This window comes from Carex rostrata, chromosome 12 (assembly GCF_964058835.1).
Source record: "Carex rostrata chromosome 12, lpCarRost1.2, whole genome shotgun sequence".
Taxonomy (NCBI): domain Eukaryota; kingdom Viridiplantae; phylum Streptophyta; class Magnoliopsida; order Poales; family Cyperaceae; genus Carex; species Carex rostrata.
The window spans coordinates 1,592,896-1,618,966 of record NC_135929.1 but is presented as its reverse complement, the minus strand read 5'-3'; the positions used below and the strand labels follow the sequence as shown (position 1 = coordinate 1,618,966).

Here is a 26,071-nt window from a genome sequence, read left to right as displayed (position 1 = left end):
TGAACCAGTCAGCCGAGTTCCACAGGGAACTGCACTCTGTATGTCAGGAATCTCAAGGCTCCTGCAAGATGAAAGTTGTAGTGCTCGCAGATACGGATCTGTGAGCGCTGGATTCACCCCGATCGAAGTCTCCATCGCTGAGAACCGTCCAAAACAGTGACAGTTGCGCGTACTGCTAGCTGCTGATCCAAAAATCCTCATTGAAAATCTGAAATTCTTCTTTCGTTTCACATTATAGAGAATCCGTAAACTCAAGGTAACTCAAAGATTTAGAACAAATAAATTACATTCTATTCAAATAAAATAAGTACTTTAGGAAATTAGAACACATGAACTTGGGCATTATTAAATAGAAGTATGTTTAAAACTTAGGTTCGACTTTTGAAGAATTAAGAGATGTGAGAAACGATAAAGGAATCGCTAAGCTAATAGGTGCGGGTTTCCTGGACTTTTTGTAAAATACTTATTTCCTTGATATTTTATTTCATGATGCATACGTGTGAATTGATTGCATGTTGTGAATCGAACCTTCCGTAAATATTTTGAGTTAGGCATCATTGGAAATCATAAATGGGTATGATATTGTCTTGTCGACCAAAGATTTGCATATGGTTAATTGAACACAGTAGATACCTTGGGATTGTTGCATATCATGAAGTAAATGTGAATTGATGTTGAGTGATTAATTATGAGACAACGCATTCATGGGTGATGGATGGTCAGTGAATTAATGATAAGATAACGTATCTACGGTTGATGAATGATCAGTGAATTAACGCATCACAAACAAAGTGGTGGTTAGTGAATTAACGCATCACAAGTAAAGTGATGGTCAGTGAATTAACACATCACAAACAAAGTGGTGGTCAGTGAATTAAGATAAGATAATGCATCCACGGTTGATGGATGGTCAGTGAATTAACGCATCACAAACAAAGTGATGGTCAGTGATAACTACTAGCATGTTAAAAGTGCAAGATAACGCATCCACAGTTGATGGGTGGTCAGTGAATTAACGCATAACAAGCAAAGTGGTGGTCAGTGAATTAACGCATCACAAGCAAAGTGATGGTCGTTGAACTAACGCTTCACAAGCAAAGTGATGGTCAATGAGTTATTCGTTATTAAATGAAAGTGGAAATGGTCTTATGTTATGATGAATGGTGCATTTGTGAATATGATTGGATGAGGATAGTATAGTTGCATTATGATTGTCAAATATGCATGTTGGATTAGTAGGAAGTTCTTTAAATTTATAAAGGTTGCATGCATGATAGAATTGCATAGTAGGATATATATTTTTATTGTTGTTGAATGATTAAAATAGTTTAGTAAAATGATGATTTTACAAATCTCCGGGTTGGAACTAAATTCCGCACTGAGAGAAGGTTCGATCTCTCACCCGTTCCACTTTTATGTGGGTTCCAAGTAATGAAGAAGAAGGGCTCGAGCAAGGTCGTGAGTGAGGTCAAGTGGAAGAATACAAATAGCCACTATTTGTTTTTACTTTTGTACTTAAAAAATTGATACGTTGAACATGCATGACAGTAGTTGGTTTACTAGCCATGTCTATTATAATTATTTCTATGTTATAAACTCGTTTTGATATTCAATTAAGTAGCTTGTTTGATTTTGTTATTGATAATGTATGTGATGCAAATACGTCTTACGTAGAAATACGTGGCGGGTTGTCTCGGGGTGTGACATCGTTCGACGAGCACATACCGTTATTTACAACATTGCTATAATCGCTTGGCGGTATCCTATCCGTCTGACGAGCGCATATTGTTATTTACAACACTGCTATAATGTTACGACGGGAGCGTTAATAACGTGATGAATTTTCTTCACTATCAGATACTGAATTTATCATTGTTAAGTATGAAATTTTAATGTTGGACAAAATGTTTTGACATGAAAAATCATCAAACAAATTACCATTTTTATAAAGAGTATAACTAGGGTGTTTTTAAGTTCATTAAATATATTTGTGAACTAAACTCTAAAAAATATCGGATTGACTTCAACGACGAATTCAAATTTGTTGAAATCTATTTACTTTACGAGTGATGCATATATGCGGAAAAAAATTTAACTTTCGAATTAATTTGATATAAAGTCAAGCGGTTAAAATTAGAAGGTTTATAAATTTATTTTAATGTATTTATTTTTTGGCCACTTGATTCTATACAAAATTAATTTGAAAATTTAAAATTTTCATATGTAGACGCATCACTCGTAAGATAAATGGATTTCAATAATTTTAATTCATTATTTGAAACTAATAGATTTTAGAGTCGAGTTCACATAGGACTAGAAGTTTGATGAATTTAAGAACACTCAGTTCTACTCTTCTACAAAATTATTAACAAAATACCTCACTTTTCTCCGGTCGCCCTCTCGCTCCTCATCACTTCCGGTTATTCCCTCACCTAAACGCCTTCTTCAATTTTACCTCAAATTTTTAAATATCGAAATGCTCAAGCTTTCAAATGATTTCCTCGTTATTGATACTTTAGCATCTCTCGAAGCAGCAATTTTGGCAGATGTCCTTCTAATTTGTTGATCTGTGAATTATATGAGAATCCCAATACAAGAAAGAGCATCATGAGAATATTTGTTCTCTTAATTACTACGAAATATGGAGCGGAAATCAGCACTGATTGGGACATTTACTGGGACCTTCAATTCTTCTAAAAGGAATGTAATCAAGCTCCTACTCAAGACACTTGATTTGAGAGATGTGGGCTTTGACATTGGTCCTCAAGAAGCCCGAACTTCATATTATATCTGGAGATGAGGGTTTTGTAATGTAAGATTTTCAAACTGAATCTAATTTTTGACGAATTAATAAGATTATAAATAAAAATTATTTTCAAGTGAATCCTCCTTAGTCCTTACTTGAATGAATCGTCCATTGTTCTGTTTATTGTTTGTTTTCCAATGAAGATATTTTACTCCTTTTTTTTTTTTCCTAATTAAGGTATAATAATATTGTAAACGTTCTTTTACTTCTTTTCCATTGTTCAGTTTGTAACATTTTAGTTTATTTGAGATACAATTTGATTGCACATATTTGATTACTAATTTATAACCAAATTAGTTGATATTTGTATGTTTGATCTTTCTTGTCACATAGACAGTTTGTAAATTTAAGTCGAAAATGCTATAGTGCTAATGACCAGATACCTTCAATAATTTACTTTTTAAAAAAAATATTTTTTTTATGAATTTTAATATTTTACAATTTTCAATATCTATTATAAACTAATACAAATCTTGTACTTCATAATATTGGGTAATTATTTATAAATAATTTTTTTTTATCAATTTTATTTTTATAAAACTATATATTTCCTATAGAAATAAATAAAGGATAAATACAAAAAAAAAAAAAATGAAATGTCAAACATCTTATGTATTGTGAATATTTCATCACGTGCCTATATATATTTTTTTCAAAGAAGTTTGATAACTTTTTACAAATAAAAAAATAATAATTCATAAATTTGTTAAATATCATACCTTAAACAATCGAGGATATTATATTGATTCATACTTAAAATTGAGTATTAATTATTAAATTAACTGTCAAGAAAGATCATCATCATTAACTATATTGTCATTAATAACATAGTTGGAAGATGATAGTAAAAAATAAATATTTTTAGTCTAACTTAACAAAAACTTAAACTGTAAACCTCTCGTAGTCGGAGCATCAATGGACGGGACGCTCTTCCTTTCGTTTTGCATTCTTAATGGTCAGTTGATTACTCTTCTAAATAAAGCCTTAATGGTCAAATTATGAGCTAAATTCTAAATCTGTGATGCAAGTATGGTATGGGACGCTATTCTCTGCGGAGTTTTTTTGTGCGGAGCTTTTAATTTGGTCCGTTCGTTTCGGATCGGACGGACTGGATTAAGGGTTCACCAAATTTTGAGTTTTTTTAAAATTCGGATAAGATCTGATCTGATCCGTCCGATTCGAAACGAACGGACCATATTAAAAGCTCCGCACAAAAAAAAATTCGCAGAGGATACTTTCCCGGTATGGTATGACAGCGTGAGCTTCAAAAGGAGACAAAGTCTGCCTCCTGCCTTACAAACAGTACTGCTACAGTGCTACGGTTTGGCAACAGCATCACTAACCGCCAAAAATCCCCTCCTTTCCCTTCTCCGGTTTGATCTTCTGTGCCAAATAAAATCCCCAAAAAGCCCTTCTTTGTCCTATAACTGTTTTCATTAGCAGGGGTAATATTGGAAAATAGAATTCTATAAGACTATAACTAGTCAAGAGTTGTTTATGCGCCAGTTTCAGCTCCTCAATTTGAACTAGGCGCGATTTGCAAAATAAATCAACCGAAGGCACGCTCCACGAAATTGATCATTTGCAGCTCCTCATCATATCCAACATCCAGCTGAAAGTAAAACACGCGATGTCAAATCCATCTCTTTCTCCAATTTTTGTTTAAATCAAAGTTTCTTTCTTCCCTTTCTCGATTCGTCTTTGAAGCGTTGCTTGTCTTTATCTTTTCTGTCTGGTTTATGATTCGACTCGTGCACTCTCTGGCACCGATCCAAGCAAACCGAGTCTGAATGGATGAGCATTTCCTGATAAGCTCGAATCAGGCTTCAAAGCTCCTCCCTGAAACGGGGCCGAGATCAATTTACTATCAGGAGATTTGCATGGATAATTTCTGGCTCTTTAATTCAGATTCTGCCAAGACGAAGATAGGTTTGGTGGATGAGGTAGGATCCTGCTTGCGCACCTTGCGAAGAAGCAGAGACCTCCAATGGGGGATCCGTAAGAAGGTGGTGTATGTGCCAAAGCACCGGGATTCTTCTTTGTATTTACCTTCAGTAGAGGTGGTAAGAAAAAAGGAGGTACCTAAAAAGAGGTTGAGAGAAACAAAGGGGTCTAGCAATAAGGTGGGAAAAAATGTCAAGCAAGGGATGACTGAGAGGGAGATAGACGAGGAGTATAATCTCAGAGTGCAATTAGAGAAGCAGTTCAGTTGTGGCAAAAGAAAGAGGGAAGGCACCTGTACGAAAGGTACCAAACTAAATAGAAAAGAGAGAAGGGAAACAAAGGAGCTTGAGACAAAAGGTAGAACAGAGAACGAGGGCTCCTGCAGGTGGTCAGCTGCACGGTATGAATATGCCAAAAAAACATTTATAGAAGTGATACGAAAGATGGGTGCCACATGGCGCAATCCCGTGCTCCGGCTCGACCTGAGGAATGAGACGAGAAAGCGCATTGGTGACTTGGGGTTACTGGATCATTTGCTCAAACACACGGTGGGTATGGTTGTTGCTGATGGGACAGAGCGGCTTGTTAGGCGGCACAACTCGGAGGGAGCCATAGAGTACTGGCTCGAACCAGCTGACCTGGTGCAGATTCGCCGCAGGGCCGGGATCACTGACCCGTACTGGGTTCCTCCTCATTCTGGTTGGAAGCCAGGAAATATTGACTCAATATGTACCTGTCATGGCCATTGCAAGAAGATTGCCTCGCAACTCAGAGCAGAGAACAATCTTCTCAGAAGGTAAGCAATTATCCTTGTAGCTCTTTCTTACTTGTTGAATCACACAAAGACAGACAACACATATGGAATATCAAGATCATTAGTAATGTTGAAAATTTTCTTTTGTATCTAGTGAAATTGAGGAATTGAAGTCACTGAAGGAAACTGAGAAGTTGACGATTGAACAGTGCCAAGGCCAATTGCAAATACAAGCAGTTGACCTGGATTGGCAGGTAGCATTCCTTGCTTTTTTTCTGCAATATATTAATTTCTAGTGACCGTGCAGTTAAGAAATCATAAATTTCTGGATAGATACGGACACGTCTGGTCTATTATATACTTATTCAATCGTTTTTTATAAGTAATTAATGTCAAATGATATGCATTTAACATTTTTGTTCCAGATAAAGTGCATTCATTAATATAGGAGTGTGTTATGTTCTTCTTCTCCCCTTATTTTATAGGAGAAACACGACAGTCTTCTCATACAACACCGAAAGCTGCAAAAGCAGCTGACAACAATCTCCACTTCATTCCTGGCAATGAAGGTAAATTCACTTACATGCATGTGTAACTTGTGCAAACCTTCTCAATTTCAATCCACCATTTCTATCTCCACACATACTCCCTCATGCAAACAATGTTAGTTTTAACAGGAAGAAATTTGCTCCTTGAAAGAGGAGAAAGAAAAGAGAAGGCCCGATGAACTGGCCATGGGTTTCTCAGAACCAAGCCAAGCCAATTCGGCCAGCAAAATGCAGTTTGTGCAAGAGAAGGAGAAGGGGAAGCAGGCGATGGCGGGTAATGAAGTCGGTGAGCAGAAGATCACGGAGATGAAAAATGGGTTCAAAATTGACAAGCCTCGTGGCACATTTCTTCAGCCAAGTATGGCAAGTGACAGCAGCTACTCTTCCCACTTCACGTCATCTGCCACGTCAACGCCACAGCTGCTTCTGCTTCCCAGCCCCACATCTTCTCTCTCTCCACAATGCCCGGCTTTCTTTCACCAACCCCTGCAGAATAGCCAGTGTAAGAATCAGACCAAGGCCCAGGCCCAGGCCCAAAAGAATCAGACCCAGGCCCAATCACAGGCAACCCTTGCACAGTCTCAGGCTCTGTGCCTGGCCCCTCAGCCCAGTGCCGGATATTTATCTCCTGTATGTACCACCTTTCCCCATCCGGCCTTGGCTGATTGCAACTTTTTTTTCCTTCTTTTTGTTGGATTTTATTCAACTTACACTCCTACTAACAAAAGATGAATCAGATTTTGAATAAAGATTCCTTCAGAAAAGTTTATCTGATTTTTACTAAAATGATGAGATTTTATAAGAAAAGATATCTGTAATGCCGACCCTCAGCAGTTAACCGGGTCTCGGGAGAATGGTTTGTGGATAAATATTTAATATTTGATAATATGATTATCTTGTGTATAAAATCTATTGTTGTCGTTATAGGGAATGGAGAATTATGGAGAAAGTCAAATGGAGTGTGATGAGTTGATCTTAGCTATGGTGCCTCCAACAGATACCAACTCAAAGGAGTATTGATGTAGCTACCGACCTGGTTCTAGCATGGGTCTGTCTCTGTCTCTTACTAATTATAACTAATAAGCAATTCCGTGCCATATTGTTATGTGTTTGCCACTGCTCCGTTAGACTGTTACTGGTCAGGCTTGTTGTTAGTATGCACTGAAGCAACCTTTTAGGAACATTTTGTGATAGATTGTCAAGGTTGATATGCACTAAAACAGGAAGTTTTGTTGAACTAGTCCACAGGATATTTACAGAGGAAGATTTTTGTTATGTTTTCGTGGTGTCTGGTGTTACCTAACTCTGTCATAGATGGACTTAGCTTTCCTAGATGAATTACATATTTCAGCAATTATAATCATCTCACTGTTCTGTGACCTGTGGGAACTACAAGAGTTAATGCATCAACAAATATTGAAAAATTAATCTAAATGTCTGCTATTTTACAATTAATTATAACAATATTTGCAAGTCTACTATCTAAATTAGGATCTGTTATATTAATTAGAGATCTATGACTACGAAAAAAAAAACTATTAATTTGAGATCCATGACTACAAAAGAGTGATTAACTGATTATCAGAAAAAACAAAAAATTAGAAAAATAATTAGAAAAATAATTCTTTACCAAACAAACAATATAAAAAAAAATAATGATCGAGTTCTTGGCATTGGGTGGGTGACTAGTTTATACAATTTTTTTTTAAATTGACAATAAATTTAAATAACAAAGGGCATATATGGTCATAGTTTGTCATCTTTGATTAATTAATTTTGACATTCAGGGTCTCAACTTTTACATAAAATATTACGTTCAACATAACACGTTTCATCTAGTTTTTAACCTGCATCAACACTCCACAGTTTATGTTTTCTTTTGTGAAGTCTTTACGTTTTACAAACTGATGAAAACGACCGAGGTCTCCAAAACTATGGGTACTTTATAATTACAGCTGCTAAACAGTGAAATTTCTCTCTAAATTTAAGAAAAAAGAAATTGTTCTTAGTTTCTTTTCTTCTTCTTTTGTTTGGTCGAATAACAGAAGTAATTAGAATAGATGTCCAGAAGACGATTAATGCTATTGATTACTTAAGTAACCAGCTATAAAGGAAGAGAAAAGGTAACGTTCCCTGGGCTACAGTTCCTCGAAAATCCCCGCGTATAAAAACCTTCATTTTTAACTTAGTTCCGACGTGTTTTTTAAGCCACGAGTTTTCAACTGCCATAACCGACCGCCATTTTTCTTATTTAAGCCCTTTCTTTTTTTACAGCTTTTCATTTTTTTGAAATTTGAATTGTTTACAGGATAATATGTGTATGTTTACAGGATAACATTTATATGTTTACAGAATAATATGTGTATGTTCACAGAAGGTGGTCCCCAGTTTAACTGCCAATTGTACTTTGTTCGTTGACCACGCGTTTTCAACAGCTTTCACGCGTTTTCAACAGCTTTCACGCGTTTTCATCTGGGACCACGCGGTTTCATCTGCAGAACATCCATTGAACTTGTTTATAGGATTGTTTTCATAGTATTACCGGATCTAATGAACTTGTTTATAGAATTAGTGTAAAAAGTCCGAAAATTTTCGGGGGACTGAGGGCCTGGACTATTAGCTGCTTCCATATAAGAAATTGAGATATTCTGACCTCTGCTTCAAATGCTTTAAATATTTTATAAATGATAACAGCTTGATATTTGTCAAACTTTTTTTTTCTTAGCAAGAATTATCTAACTATTTAATATAAATAAAAAAATTTCATTCAAATTTCGAACCCGCAATCTCACACACAAATAAGGATGTCAATGGCATCCTTTTATCTATTTACTCGACTCGAATCATATCGAAAAGACAGGTAAGGGTAAATTTTTTTTCGTTAGCTTATCGGATACGATAAGGGTAAATTACCGTTATCTTATATGTTATTCTATAAGATAATTTTTAAAAATTAAATTATACATATAGATATATATTTGTATGAAGATAATAGATGATATAATAAATTTTAGTATTTTACTAAATTTTCATAATACAAATTAGTTGCATTCATCATTATATTGTTCTTTTTTTGAAAAATATTTTATCGAAATCACAAATCAAGATGTGAATGATACTTTTTTATTCGTTTATCCGACCCATACTGTATTAAAAAAAAAAGAGCAAGGATATAATTTTTTTACATTTTAGCGACGAGTACGGATATGAAAATGTTTCCACCAAACTCGTATTGTACTCATTGACATGAGTACACACATATGACATTACCTTTATCACTGTATAAACAACTGGTTCTCATATTTCTTAAACTTTGGTGCTCTTGTCATAAAATAAAGCTTACCATTTATTTCTTAAATTTTGGTGCTCTTATCATATAATAAAAAGCTAACTAATGGTTACACTAATCAATCCATTTGGCAATCTATACGACCACGATGCATCCAATGCAATAGTGCTTTGGGATCGATAAACAATTATAAATTTAATAGGACTATCCCGGTGAATTTGAATACCATATGCAGGCACACTATATTGTTCTTATCTAATTTTTGGGGAAGAGAATCTGCTGCGATTCTTTGGAATGGCAGGTTTCCTGTTTTTCCAAATCTAACTATCTATATGTTTTGAGATTCGTGCATTCCCAAAAATTAATAGTTAGATTTGAAAAAGCAGGAGTCGCAGCAGATTTATTTCCCCTTTTTGGGAGCAGTACAAAGTACAAACACATTTTAAGTGGCACGCACATAGAGAGCGATGGCCGCATTGTTTGGCGAAAATCTGAATCATTAATTGCCCCCCAGTTTGTTTATAAGCTAGCTCACTTTTTACCTTTTACCTGGAGCTGGAGGAGCGTTTTCAAGTTTGGCGTGCTCGGTAAAAAAAAGACGACTGAATTGATCTTAATAAATTAGGGTACCACCATTCAAGTATAAAATCCTTATTTTAAAATATATTTTATGATTAAAATTTAACTCAGAGAAATGCAATATATTTACTTTTTTCATTGAAGAAAAATGATATTTTAGACTTTATTAGTAGATGTAAATAAATGATTTGTATTAAATATTGTGAAACAATACTTCCTTATATAAAAGATAGATACTTTGATATTACTATCATTTTTTTTACCTCTTTAAGAATTAACAACTATTATTTTTAGATGAACATTTAGACAAAATGTACATAAAAATCTGATGCACATTTGAATTAAAATCATTTTTTATTTCGTGATTCTGAATGTAGTATTGATGATGTGACCTCTTCAAAATATATATCATAAGATATTGTCCATTAAATATCCACATTTCACAAGAAAACAGAAGAAAACAGAAGAAAACAAGGGACTTCACTACACGTCTACACTACACTGCGCCATAATAAACTCTGCCCCACCAACTACCCCCTGGTTTCAACTGAAAACCATCTGCTACTTTCCCTATATAAACACACACCTTACATAGTTACATATCACACCAACTACAAGCTACACACTACTCACACAAGCTTCTCATTTCATATTTCAAGCAACTTGAAAAATTAATTCAGGATATATGGGTTCAGTAACTCGTGCTTCTTTGGATCAGAAACTCGCCTTAGCTAAGCGCTGCTCCCATGGTACAAATTAAAATATTTGGCTATTATATTGCAATTTTGATTAATTGGCTCTTTATTAGATTTTGATCAGTTAGTTCATTTTCGGTATTTTGTAGAGGGAGTAATGGCTGGAGCAAAGGCAGCTGTTGTTGCTACTGTGGCATCAGCTATTCCTACTGTGAGTGTCAAAAATCTCTGTTTCTCATTTCCTCTTCTTCTTTTTTTGTCTAACTGTGGATCTTAATTTCATCCATTATAATAGAATTTTAAATGTTTGATTTATAGTTGGCAAGCGTGAGAATGATGCCATGGGCTAAAACCAACCTCAATCCTACTGCTCAGGCACTTATCATCTCTACAGGTTTGTAATTACTTTTCTTCTTATATTTTTTTAATTTAATTTGTTCAACGAATAATTACAGAAACTAATTGGATTGAATTACTTTTTGCAGCTGCTGGGATGGCGTATTTCATTGTAGCGGATAAGACTGTGCTGGCTTCTGCTAGAAAGAATTCCTTTGGTGCTCCTAATAGGCCTAATTAAACAGACGTATAATCTTATGTTTCCCGCTTATTTAATTTGTGGCTTCACCTTGAAGCACAAATCTATGTAAAATATTCAAGCAATAAAAACAGTGATGGCTTCTTCTTCTTCAATTAATTTTAAAGGTTGCTATAGATGACTGTTTTTTTTTTCCCCAGTTATCTCATTAACTGTTACTTGTGAGTTGTGAGCAACTAATTATTTAAATCTTGCATTTAACGCATCATATTTTTGCATAAATTTATTCAAAATTGCTAGAGAAACACAATTTTCAAAATAACCTTTCATAATTTCTTACCAACCTTGTATTTTCATCTTGTAACCAATACGAGTTGACATATTGTGGTTTTTTTCTATCCAGCAAAAACAGATATCATTTCTATGCACCTAATTATGGGCATGTAATATTATTTATTGAATCTACAGTACATTAAAAAGTTCGAATGGACAGAATAATCGTGATCGGAGGGCTAGCATTCAATTTAAAAGATCGCTGTTTACAACAAGAATGAGACATTTTTCGTGAGGATAAAAAAATGACTTTTTACGACGGATTATTTTCATTATTCAACTTTTTCTTTTTGCGACGGACAACCGTCATAAATGCGCTTTTTTTTTAGCAAAAAGTGTCTACTTTATTGTAGACGTTACCGATCATAGTCCATTAAATGCGGTATCCATTAAAAATTTAAAATTGAGAACTCAATAATATATAGGGATGTTCATCGGTTTGATTCGGTTGTCCGAACTGCACTAGGCAAACCAAAGTTAATTATAATTGGGTTTTAAAAATAAAACCGAACTGAACCGAATTAGCATTGCAACTGAATTGAACCAAATCAAAGTTTTATTTCGGTTTGTTCGGTTCAAACCGAAATATATTAATTTGTTTATTTAAAACAATTGATTTATAATAAATCGAAGTATATTAAGGAATAAACCTGAGTATTAAGAAATAATCCAAAGTATTTAAAGCAATTGATTAAGAAATAAACCGGAGTATTAGCCTATTAAGAAATACACCGAACAGTCTGATCAAATTCATAATATATAAAAGTTTAGTTGGCTTAATTATTTTGGTTTTGAATTTTACCAAATTGAACCGAACTGAAATTATAATTCGGTTTAAAAAAACCAAACCAAACTGAACCGAACCGAACCATAAACTGAAAAAACCGAACCATTTAATCCGAACTAATTAGATTCAGTTCAAAATTGAATAAACCGGATCCAATCAACACCCCTAGTGGCAATATATACAGTTCTTTCTTTCTCGCGCGTTTCTACTAAAAACAAAACAAAACAAAAACCTAGGTGAAAAGTTTTGTGGTGAACTATGGGCCCCATTGTAATCTCTACGGCAAAACAGAGGCTTTTTTAAGTCTAACAATTTGTTCTATTGTACTAACTTTTTTTTTTTGAATGAATATTATACTATTAGGTGAAAAAGGTATGAAATTATTCTATCCGTATTTAAAAACTTAGATCTAAATTTCCTATATCCGAATATTTGTATAGATAAGAATACTGATATGGTTTTAAGTTTTAATTATCCGAATCCGAATAGTAGATATGTATCATATATTATAAAAAAATTATATTATTCATCATTATAATTAGATAAATATTATGAACTTTAATATTTTTATATTATTTTAATAAATATTCATATCAGTATTCTAATCCGGAGAATAATAAATGAGACATGAATATAGTTTTACACTATCCGCTACGTATCCGCTCCGTTTTCAACCTCTACCTACCTACCTACCTACCATTCAATATTAGATAATACACAATTATACAGTGTAAGCGCTTTCAGCGTCAAATTCATTCAATATTAGATAATACACAATTATACAGTGTAAGCGCTTTCAGCGTCAAATTAATTAGCTGTAACCCTGTAACACAAACCATGGGACTCAAAAGTGTCAAACTCCGTTAGTTACAGAGCAGTGACTCTATTTCTCATTCCATTGCAATACCTCACTGTGTAGAATGAGATCTGAATCGTCCGTTTAAATATGGCACAAATCTGAAAGCAGATCTCCCCTATATTCTAAGTAGGCACCAAATTAATTTTGATTCGGCTGGGAGTATTCTAAGCGCCTTCCTAATCTGCAGCTAACAGAAACCTTTTTTTGGGTAAAGTTATTGACAGAGTAAGTTAGACTTCATGCAGCACATCACAGATAGGGACAACATGAAAGCATATGGCTGGCGGACTGTAGGAAGTTAAACCAGCTCTGTTAATATATTTAGGACGTTCGGCAACGGTAATTTTTATGGGAATGAGAATTTCAATTTTTCAAAACCAAAGTTATTTAACATAAATAATTTTAGAATATAGGTGTTCGGCAAATGCATGGAAAATTTGTTAGGATGTTATTTTTTTTTATAGAAGATGTAATACTCTCATTAAATTATATTAAGTGTATTGATACTAATAACTGATTATGATCAAATTAACTTAATATATTAAAATTGAGTGTTACTAGTTTATTTAATTTCTTGTATTATTAAGTTGTGTTTTTTTAATTAATTATTGTCTTTGTGTTGTTTAAATTGTGTTTGTTTTATTTTATTATTGAATTGTGTTTGTTGTTAATGAAAAAACAAAATAGCTTCAAGAGTAAATTTGATTTTGAAAATTATGGTTAGTATATAATAAACTTTACGATATTGGTCTTATATTTGATCAATTAATTAAATATTGTTTAGAAAACTATAGGCTTATGTTGCTGATGGACAAGAAATAATAATAAAATTATTAACAAATCATTATTGTTAAGAACAGAAATATTAAACAAAAAATAATTGGAAGTTCAAAGTTGTTTAAACCAAAATAAATATTAAACAAAATCAATTTGAAAAGAGGAGTTGGAAGCTCCAGTGATTGGAAAAAAAAAATTAGCTCAAAGTCAATTTTATTTTTGTCACAAATTATAAGAGCAGTTGGAAATAAAAATAAGTAATTTAACTATTGCACTTAAACACTATTTTAGAAAAGTAATCTATTTAATTTTTTTTGTCCAAAAAGAACTATGGAACATGGATAGCCGAATAGACCTTAATTCTTTATCCTTTTTGGGTAACTTTCTGCCAAAAAAAAAAAAATTGATAGGAATTCAAGCTCCGGCCCTGATGTACCCTTTTAGGTCCTATTCGGCGGATGGAGGTGAAAGGGAATAAGAATGGAATTACAAAATTTTTGAACTGATTTTACTTCACATGGAAAAATAAAAATTCAGTCTGAGTGAATTTTTTTTCCCACGTGAACAGTATAATGTTTACTCCCTCCGAACATGCCCTAAATTATTAAGACCATAAATTAATTATCAAACGCATCATGATTGATTCATCATGCTAAATCTTAGATTGAAACTAGGTGGGCATGTAAAATAATTTGATAGGAACTCAAGCTCCGGCATGATGTACTCTTTTAGGCTCTGTTCGGCGGATGGAGAGGAAAGAGAATGGAGTTGAAAATTTTTGAACTGATTTTTACTGTTCACGTGGGAAAATAAAAATTCAGTGTGAGTGATTTTTTTTTCTCATGTGAACAGTAAAATGTTTACTCCCTTCGTATAGGCCCTAAATTATTAAGACCATAAATTAATTATCAAGCGCATCATCATTGATTCATCATTAATTTGTTAAATCTTAGATTGAAACTAGGTGGGCATGTATAAGTTATAACCATCAATTGAATACATTTTCATTTACATTAATTTGTCAAATCAAAGGGCACCACATTTTTTTCCAAATTAAAAGATCATTCTTTACTTTTTAGTTTTTACCTGACTGAAGGATTCAGTTTCTAATTTTGATGCTAGGATAAAAAAGGTTGGTGAAATTTAGGTGAAGTACTATTCTTTTTCATAAATTTTATAAAGTGGTCCTTAGGCAAGATTCCAGGTGAACTCCACTAGTTAAGCACTTAACCAATGATTCTCAAATCCAACATACTAGTTAAGAAAAACCAAGGTGCTTTAAAAAGCTCTCTTCCAAAAACAAGGAGTGCAAGATACGGATTCAAATCTGCTCCTTTTCTTAAAGTTGACACAATTTAATATCCACTGAACCAGGAGGAAACAGAATCCGCATCACCCCAGGTACCCGAGGTGCAAGTGGTGAATCTGGACCATTCATTTCACTTGGCACGAATCTCAAAGCAGGTCCCCTAAGCCTCAACAGCTACCGAATTGAGTTTAGCCTTGATGAAATTAATCTGAGTTGTCTATTTTTATTAGTTGCACCTCAGGTACCGGGGGGGATACGGACTCGAGGAAACAAGGGTCACAATCCCAGGTTTTCTATTCAAAACCAAATGCTACTTTTCCTATATAAGTATATAACTGCTCTCTCCTCTAGGCTCTAGCTATATAACATAGCTTCTCTTATCGTCTCATCACTACAAAGCTCGTCAGTGTATGGAACTCACCTTACAATCTAACACAAGCGATGCTTCATAGGTTAAGATATGTTCAGAAAAAAATAATGTTTTAAACTTAAAACATATTTTAAATTGTCTCGGTCAATAATATCATAACATGACAGTATCAAAATTTAAAGTTTCTTGTATTTTAATGTTTTAGGGCATATTATAATAAAATATTTTATAATTACATGGAATTTGATATTAATATGAAAATTACTTTTAAGAATTATCAACTATTATTTTAGAAGAACGTGAATACAAAATTTGACGCACCGTAAAATTATCCAATAAACCATTCCTTATTTCCTTATTTCATGATTTCTGAAATTAAAATTTTTAACCATAAAAAAACTGGGCGCTGTGCTGCTGCTAGCTATAAGCTATCTACTATCTAGGCAAACATAGTATATAATTCCACGTATGTAGTGAATAGTGACCAATATTTTTATTAATATCCAAAAAAATAATAAAATTTTAAATTATACCCATTTTTTTTTTGTAGGATTTCAAAAAATAACCAAACAGGTCAAAATTTTCTTGGTTTTCGATATTCTTTCCGGCCGGTTATTTTCTACCCGGTTCAACATTCTCTCCAACCGGTTAGATTTTCGCCGGATCCACTCTAACCGGTTAAATTCTAACCGGCTACGCCTAGAACCGGTTAGAATTTGACCGGTTTCAAGTAATTATCTATTTAATCCACTCAGCAGTGAGAGAAAGAGAGGCAGCGAAAAAAAAATCCCTTCCACAGCGAATTCGGGAGCCCAGATCCAAAGGCGTTCAGGTAATTTTTTTATTTAATATTTAATATTTTTATTTAAAAATTAATTTAGGATATTTATAAATAGTTTAGAATATTAGTTTAATAATTTAAGAAATTCCAAACTGGTTTAGAATATTGTTCTAATGATTTAGAAAATTCTAAAATAAAATAATTTAGGAAATTCCAAAACGGTTTAGAATATTGTTTGGATAATTTAGAAAATTCTGAAATGGTTTAGATTAATTTAAAAAATTTCAAAATGGTGTAGAATAATTTAGAAAATTCCAAATTGGTGTAGAATAATTTAGAAAATTCTAAAACAGTTAAGAATAATTTAAAAAATTCCAAAATGATTTAGAATAATTTAGAAAATTCCAAATTGGTTCCGAATAATATAGAAAATTCCAAATTGGTTCCGAATAATTTAGAAAATTCTAAAATAGTTTAGAAAATTCTAAAATGGTTTAGAATAATTTAGAAAATTCCAAAATGGTGTTAGAATAATTTAGAGAATTCCAAAATGGTTTAAAATATTGCATGAATAATTTAGAAATTTTCAAAATGGTTTAGAATAATTTAAAAAAATCGAAAATGGTTTGGCATATTACCCAAATAATTTATAAAATTTCAAAATTGTTCCGAGGAATTACTATAAGCTGGCAATGATCAGCACGTGTTGCCGGTATTTTACATCCATGAGGAATTGCTTGTTTGCTAATAATTCAAGATTCTGAAAGACTGTTAGGCTTCGCGGATAACCTGAATTTGCAAAAATCATCTTTGCACATCACAACTAAACATTGAGGTTGCTTTTAGAAACCTTACATTAATAATTGTTACGGATATGGAACTCATTTATTGCTACCCTTAGAGCCGTTTTCGACTCATACACTTTACCTTTGGCTAATGTGTTGGGTTTCAGAGGTGCCAAAATCGGATTAGCTTAAGCTACGGAAAGACCGTAAAATAAAAGTTTTACTTCTAACTTAAGCCAAGGATTAAACGGGGTATGTCATGAAACATTCCAAGGCGGTCCACCTTTCGTATTCTTTTGGCATCAAAACCTAATTTAATCATTTTACATATCTACTCCATAATTGATTTCTAAAACTTTAATCTACTTATCAATTAAATAGATTAATATAACATATTTATACCTTGATTCCAAATTCTAATTGGAATGCAGCCGAGTGAAAAGAACGATCAGAATGGTTCGTCTCGAAGTAACAGACGTCTGATGCCTCTATCGGTTATTCACCAGGACTAACCGGAGAGCGGTTTATTTCTTTTGCTAGAAATATCGTAAACTGCAAAATTATGCAAAAACACTATTCACATGAAAAGACGAAAACCCATAAACACAAATTTTTGGTTACTCAGTTTCACTAATAAGCAAAACTGAAATACTGCAAAATTTGAGAAAATACTATTCACCGATCCCGTAAATCTACTAATCAACAACCCGCAAGATTATACGTCAACTACGTATAACTTTCTTTTCTCAATCGAAAATACTATTTGGGAGAGAAAACGAGAAAGAGAGAAAATAGATTACCGAACTGATCAGATAGATTTGATATCTCAGAAATTAGTAGCTTCTCTCTCCATGTACCCCTCTATTTATAGGCTTTTGAGGAGGTTCGCAAAAGACCGAAATACCCCTCAACATATACCTATTTACAAGGTATGCCATTGAATGGATACGGATGATGACATATCATATGGATAAGATCGATGACGTGTCATGTGGATAAGGATGACTGTGAAAAGACCAAAATGTCCTCGGCCCAAATTCAGATAATATCCATATAATTATTCTGAACAATTATATTTCTTACGGTTGTTGTTTCGGTAACTTTTATACAACGTAACATGTACGTTTATAAATTAACCTTTGTTTTTGCTTGTCATCTTATATGACATTTATAATTTAATTATAACATGTATAATTAATTATAACCATCTTATTATTAATCAGAATCAATTTATAATTAATCAACAAGATTCTCCGATTAGCTCCTATACGGTGTGACCTAATAGGATCTGTGTTATGTTGGTAAATAGAATTAAAACTATTTTAACTTCTATAATCATAAGAGGCATCTGACATCTGCACTATGACCATCAAATTACACAGATGATGCTGTACTGTACAATACCATGATCTAGTAAACTATTTACTTGTGTCAGTTCTTCTGTCTCATAGCTATCAGATCAGTTTTAAGGTAGGTGTGTGTCATCCTTGCAAACTTAATCTTTTCTTGATCTTGAGCAGATTATCAAATATAATTACTCTTGTAATTATATCGCTATAAGATAATCTTACTCTATCAAGGGGCCCAGTGATGCTATAGCTCGTATAGAGATACAATGGACAATAGTACTTTTGGTAAACCATCACTTCCTCAGCTAAGTCATGTATACCGAAGAGTTATCGTTATAACTGCGTTTTATTGACAGCGTTAGGTAACAATCACACATACACATTTCTCAGTAGGAACGATGAATATCTCATAATGTAGAACTTAACACTAAATGAAAACATTAATGACACAAACACAATTTCATTTAATGTTTCATTCGGGGTCTGTCAAATACCATGTTCCTGGAACATGCATCTATGTGATTAAAATGACATCTCTTGTCAATGGTATGTAAAACTTGACCATCTATTAATCCACATACTAACCTTATAGCGGTCAATTAGTGTTCCTGCTAATTACCTCAGCCAGTGACTTTTTAAGAGTATATATCATCTATATTATGAAGTTTCACAATTCCAGTCATGAACTTGAAATGATTCATAAATGCAATAATACTCAAGGCAACAAAATGATTAATCATTCAATTCATGAACAAAGCTTTATATGATAAATTATCGTATTATTGACTTCTAGATTATTACAAACTAACACAATGAATTATCGAATGTTCTCTTTGAGCTGCCGAAAAAATTAACATCCGTAGGTCGAAAACCGAATATGTTATTGAAACTACCAACCGAATGTCTCATGTCTTCTCGACCAATTACCAGGTACTATGCTTCATGGGACTTGGAACCAGACTCTGATTGTGACTGTCTGATTGGTCCAACATCATTGTCAGAACTTGATGATTCATCCAAGAGAATCTCATTCCCGCTCTTCAAACTGTCATTATTAATTGCATCCACAGGTAGCGAATAATCTAGAACCGGTACCAATCTACGGACCCGAACAGCTTAGGATCAAGTTATGGGTTCAGGGTTCCGACTGGTACTAGGTCGGGATCGAGTTTTAGGGATCTGGCTTGGTGCAAGGGTCTGACTGTTCAGGTTTAATTGGGAATTTAAACCGGTATGGTTCGGTTCCAATTCTACATATACTTTAGAACCGGTAACTGATAGGCCTAAATTATATACATATTCAATCTAATTTTTATTGCGAAATAACACAAATATCTTGTATTTTACATATAAAAAGAATATAATACACCTAGAATCAAGTTACTGCGTTTACTTGGTTTTAATTTGCAGAAAATAAAGAAAAACCAAGAAAAAGAGCTAGCGAGATGACCACATTTTGGAACTTAAAACGGTCATAACTTTTGACTCGTAACTCCGTTTTGGACATATGACCACTTTTCGAAAATCTAGCGAGATGATCTACAACCTAACAAACTAAAAAAAAGAAATTTGGGATCCAGTGCGGACGCACTAAGTACTTAGATGAATTTTCAGCATCTTAGCACTTCACAAAAAAAAAGTCTGAGTCTAGTGCGGACGCATTCACCTCCATTGCGGCCCGGAGCATCCGCACTAGACTCGCAGACAACCAAAAAATGCATTTTCGACAGTTTTTCTATTTCTGGCGCATTCGGGACATGTTTTAACAGCCAAATTTAGATATGACAGTCTGGGAAACAATCCAAAGATAACACCCACTAACCCTACTAACCCCACCTTCTAGCCTCTAAATTGGACATGGTCTTTGGTTATAAAAGAGGGGGTTCTTTCCCATTCAAGGCAACACACACTTAGCGTAAAATTCTGCAGCCAAGGAAGCTTTTCAATGAAGGAGAAGAAGAAGATCCGAGCAAAAATTCAGCAAGATTGAGGGCTGTGATCCAAGAAAGGGTGTAATTATTTTTTTATTTTATTTCTTCTTATTTTTGCCAATTTTTGTAATGGATCTCTCCAAGAGAGAGTAGATCTCTCTCTCTAGGGGTTTAAGTCAATGCATGAACTTGTTTAATTTTATCTTATTCGGTTATTTGTTTTTATTATGATTGTTTTATGGGATTTGACTGTTAATTTCTGTGATTTATCATTTGTGTTAACTACATAGTTGGTATTTGAAATCGATGTAGTCCAGTGTTGGATTCGAAAGAACCAATATTGCTAGGATGAGAGGAGAATACCAAATTATGAATGCAAATACCCTAGGTTTGGATTAGGATCTAACCAATTTGTAATCTAAGCCGGAACTACATAAATTAAGGTTATGGACTTAGTGAAGGACCTAACCGTGAAGTCAACCCCTAATTAGGACATCTCAAATTGAATCGAATATTGGTACGATGGACTTAATCATGAAGTACCGATATTCGAGGAGAGAAGAGACTAACAAGAGCTTATGGTCTAGGTAGTTAGGGTGAAGGACCTAACCGTGAAGTCCGAATTGCCTAGACACGTTATTAATTCACGAAAGTGACCCTTTTGAACATATTAGGTTAGAAACCTCATCAAATCATACATGAATTTAAACAATACCGAATAGATATAATTAGCAAGAGATTGTAAACCGAATATCCCTAGATCTCCTCAACTTGAAAGCAAACCAATCTTTCATTTCTTTGTTTTATTTTCATTTATTGTTTTAAACTCCTTCCTTCGGGTATTGAACCCAAGTCTAGGATCATTAGAACAACCCCCCCCCCCCCCCCCCCCCCAATTTTACTTTATTGTACTTTACTCTCTTTTATTTTCTGAAATTAATTGTTGAAGTTTAAAGCTAAGTATCTAAAAGTACTCCCTATGGTTCGACACCCTAAGTACTACATTGATTGGTTGTGCGCTTGTAATAAACATTTCTTTGGATATTAAAGGTAATAAATTTAAAGACAAAAGAGTATACATCAAGCACAATTTCATAACCCCAATATACTCATCAGTAACCTTTGTGGAAAAGATGTCACAATTCCTAAAATTATTTTGAACGATACCTTGTTTGTTACCGGTACTAATTGGTAGTCATGTTGGCCATCAGTAGACATGTTAAACCTGGCTTGGATTTCCTGATTTACTTCACTAATAGTATACCCAACTAGTTTATAAATCTCATTCTGGAGATAATCAAAGTTATAGTTTACAGTTAGCGGTAATGAGTATGTAGGTCGGGTACTGTAAAAAACTCCGTCATCATTGTATTGAATTTTCCCTCCAACAAATTTTTTTACACATATGGTGGTCATTTTTTGTTTTGATTGGTATGGATAACAAACTACAATTAAAAAAATAATATCACTATAAGTGCAACATAATTTCAGAAATTAAAAAATTTACAAATTCTTTATAAAAAAAAACTTACAAAAATTTGATCATCGAATCTGATTTTTTTTCCTTCTCTCTTTCTGTCTTCTTTTCCTGTTTTTTCTTCCTCTTATTTTCTGTCTGAATCTGAGTGTGTGGTTTGAGAGTGAGAATGTGGTGCGATTTTATAATCAAATTTTTTTAATCTCAAACCAGTGGGAAAATAACCGGTCTAATTTTTTGGAACCGGGCAAAATCTAACCGGACAGGAATCGATGAAAATCTCACCGGTCCAATTATCTTAAACCTGCAAGAATCTTACCGGTCCCAATTCTAAAACCGGTGAGAAAATAACCGGAAAGAGGCTCTTAAACCAGTGAGAATTTGATCGATTCGGGTAAGAGAAGGGTTCAAATGCCTCCATTTTGTGTGCCTCCACTATATCTCCATTTTTAAAAACTTTAATAACTCAAAATTTAAAACTTAAAAAGTCAAAATAAAACTGTTAGATGTAATCTATGTTATTTTCTCTATGTACTTATAAAAAAAATATTACATTTCGATTTTATTTTTGTGTGAATCAATAAGTTGAAAAATCGACGTCTAGAAATTATCGACATTAGTACGTTTTTTGCAAGCTCTTGATGACAACCAAAACAAAATTGAAATGTCATAAATTTTTATACGTGCATAGTTAAAATGATGTAGATCATATCCAACGGTTTTATTTTGACTTTAAAGTTTTAAATTTTAATTTGTTAAAGATTTTTAAAATGGAGGCATCATGGGAATACAAAAAATGGAGGCATTTGAACCCTCCTTTTCGGATAATTTTCGAAATCTTGGGCAAAAGTGGATAGAATTTGAAATTTATTATTATTTTTTTGGATATTAACAAAATTTCGGGAATAGTGATGATGGGAGCATACATCCACGTTTCACAAGAAAACAGATGAAAACAAGGGACTACACTGTGCCATAGTAAACTCTGCCCCCACCAACTCTCTGTCCTTAGTTGAAACACCCCTCCCTCCCCCCCGGATTTCATCTGAAAACCATCTGCTACTTTGGCTATATAAACACACCTTACATAGTTACATGACATCTCACACACTACTCACACACTACTCACACAAAGCTTCTCCTATCATATTTCAAGCAATTAGAAAAACTAATTCAGGATGGGTTCAGTAACTCGTGCTTCTTTGGATCAGAAACTCGCCTTAGCTAAGCGCTGCTCCCATGGTACAATTTAAAATATTTGGCTATTTTATTGCAATTTTGATTAATTGGCTCTTTATTAGATTGATCAGTTAATTCATTTTTGGTGTTGTTTAGAGGGAGTAATGGCTGGAGCAAAGGCAGCTGTTGTTGCTACTGTGGCATCAGCTATTCCTACTGTGAGTGTTAAACAAAAATTCTGTTTTTCATTTCCTCTTCTTTTTTTGTCTAACTGTGGATCTTAATTTCATCCATTATAATAGAATTTTAAATGTTTGATTTATAGTTGGCAAGCGTGAGAATGATGCCATGGGCTAAAACCAACCTCAATCCTACTGCTCAGGCACTTATCATCTCTACAGGTTTGTTATATATTTCAAGAATTGATTAATTGTTTTCTTCTTATATTTTTTAAATTAAATATGTTTAACGAATAATTACGGAAATTAATTGGATTGAATTAATTGTTGCAGCTGCTGGGATGGCATACTTCATTGTAGCTGATAAGACTGTGCTGGCTTCTGCAAGAAAGAATTCCTTTGGTGCTCCTAAAAGGCTTGATTAGTATTAAGGCTTAATAAAAAAGATGTATAATCTTATGCTTCCGGGTTATTTAATTTGTCGGTTCAACTTGAAGGACAACTCTATGTAAAATATTCAAGCAATAAAAACAGTGATGGCTTCTTGTTGTTCAATTAAATTTTAAAATTTGCTATAGGTAACTGTTTTTTTTTTTTTTTTTTTTCCAATTATCTCATTAACTGTTACTTGCCACTTGCCAGAAACTAATTTTTACAATCTTGCATTTAACGCATCATACTTTTGCATAAATTTATTCAAAATTGCTAGAGAAGCACATATTCCAAAATAACCTTTCAGAATTTCTTACCAACCTTGTATTTTCATCTTGTAACCAATAGGGCCTGTTCGGCAACCTCATTTCTCATGAGTATTCTAGGGGAAAAATAGAGGTAATGGTATTTTTAGGAATTTTTTCATAAATCATAATTAATAAAACGTTTTTTAGGGAACCAATATGATTGATTTTTTTTTTCAAAAACCATAAGGACCGTGGGGTTCCCACGGTCTCAAATTGTTTTTGTTTTTTTTTTTTTAAAAGAATAGATTTTTTTTTTCAGACCGTGGGTTCCCACGGTCTCAATTTTTTTTTTTTTTTTATAAAACAGAATTTTTTTTAATTTTTTGTATTAAAATATTAGAAATGTTGAATATATTTCTTTGAAAATAGATGAAATACAATATAATTTGATTTATTACAAATACTGCAATAAATAACACGGATCAATATTTTTCAGGTCGGATTTTTCGTGGCTATAAGAAAAATTAATATTTTTTTTATGTGTTATTAGAAAAAAATAAAAATGCTTAGATTTTGAGTTATTGATCCCGGTTCAAAAGTCACTTCTAGGTAATCCAGAAAATATTGTGATCTTTCTAGTAAATTTAATTTATGAAAAATTGTATCTATTTTTGAAAAAAAAGAATAACTTTTAAGTTATTTAATAATTGTTATTCAAAAAGAATTCTCAAAATAGATATAATTTTTTATAAATTAAATGTCCTAGAAGGATCACAATATTTTCTGGATTACCTAGAAGTGACTTTTGAACCGGGATCAATAACTCAGAATCTAAGCATTTTTATTTTTTTTCTAATAACACATAAAGAAATATATTAATTTTTCTTACAGCCCCGAAAAACCTGACCTGAAAAATATTGATCCGGGTTATTTATTGCAGTATTTCTAATAAATCAAATTATATTGTATTTCATCTATTTTTAAAGAAATATATTCAACATTTATAATATTTTAATACAAAAAATTAAAAAATTAAAAAAAATATGTTTTATAAAAAAAAATAATAATTTGAGACCGTGGGAACCCCACGGTCCTTATGGTTTTTGAAAAAAAAAAAAATCAATCATATTGGTTCCCTAAAAAACGTTTTATTAATTATGGTTTATGAAAAAAATTCGTATTTTTACCTATATGGTGTTCGGTAGCTTGATAAAATACTCATTATTGTACCCATTTTGAAACCCACCGTGCTCTTTACACTAGCTTTTGTTGGGGAAAAAAAAAAATTTACTCACACCTCCATTTTTTTTCCAAGTTGACTTGTGGCAGCACTCAATGACTCAAATTAAAAGATGGATGAAATTGTACTAATCAATGCTTATTTAAAATTAACTTGTACAACGCAACACCATTGTAAATTGTGTATAACTTTTTGTTATAATTTTTTTGTAAATTGTTATAAAATTTCGGCATCACTATTGTTATAAAAAATTTTGTTTCTAATAAGTCACCAAATTTATATTCTTATATAATTACTTATTTCTAATATTTTGTAAATTGTAATTTTTTGCATGAAAATCTTATTGGTAAAATTGAATTTTATTAAATTGTAGGTTTTAAATTGGTTTAATAATGAACATTATATATTTAATTTATCTTTTTAATTAGCTAAAATTTGATTTCCTTAATTCTAAACGTGTCGCAAAATTTGTATTTTAAATTACGTAAACATTTAACATTATATCGTTACCCCTTATTTATTTCAGATCTAATGTCTCGATTTACCTTTCGGATTTAATTTAATATTTAATTTTTTGTGTTAGTTTATTATATGTCTTCATAATTTAATTCATTCTTTAATTAACTAAATGTTTTAATTAGCAGTGATTTACAAATTGTTAGTTAATTAATTTTTTTTTTAGAATTTGATGTATACAATTATATTGATCATAATTAGTGATTAGTATTAATACACTTAATATAGTTTAATTTGAGTATTACATCTTCTATAAAAATAAAAATAATAACCAACATCATAACAAATTTTCCATGCATTTTCCGAACACCTATATTCTAAACTTTTTCATGAGTTAAATAACTTTAATTTTGACAAATTAAAATCCCC

General features: G+C 32.6%; 3 protein-coding genes across 3 annotated transcripts; all 3 read left to right on the top strand.

The window, feature by feature from the left end:
* Positions 1-4,332: 4,332 nt before the first annotated feature.
* LOC144562927 (protein AMEIOTIC 1-like) lies at positions 4,333-7,310 on the top strand. Its single transcript, XM_078312298.1, has 5 exons — positions 4,333-5,546; positions 5,659-5,758; positions 5,990-6,073; positions 6,182-6,682; positions 6,980-7,310. Exons 1-5 carry the CDS (start codon positions 4,597-4,599, stop codon positions 7,070-7,072), a joined length of 1,728 nt encoding a protein of 575 aa, XP_078168424.1. The 5' UTR covers positions 4,333-4,596; the 3' UTR covers positions 7,073-7,310.
* A 3,236-nt stretch (positions 7,311-10,546) lies between these two features.
* On the top strand, positions 10,547-11,309 carry LOC144562930 (early nodulin-93-like). The gene is made up of 4 exons (XM_078312301.1): positions 10,547-10,669; positions 10,765-10,826; positions 10,934-11,009; positions 11,101-11,309. Exons 1-4 carry the CDS (start codon positions 10,606-10,608, stop codon positions 11,190-11,192), a joined length of 294 nt encoding a protein of 97 aa, XP_078168427.1. The 5' UTR covers positions 10,547-10,605; the 3' UTR covers positions 11,193-11,309.
* Positions 11,310-23,022: 11,713 nt separating this feature from the next.
* LOC144562931 (early nodulin-93-like) lies at positions 23,023-23,818 on the top strand. Its single transcript, XM_078312302.1, has 4 exons — positions 23,023-23,150; positions 23,244-23,305; positions 23,413-23,488; positions 23,600-23,818. The coding sequence occupies exons 1-4, from the start codon at positions 23,087-23,089 to the stop codon at positions 23,689-23,691; spliced, it is 294 nt and encodes a 97-aa protein (XP_078168428.1). The 5' UTR covers positions 23,023-23,086; the 3' UTR covers positions 23,692-23,818.
* The last annotated feature ends 2,253 nt before the right edge of the window (positions 23,819-26,071 follow it).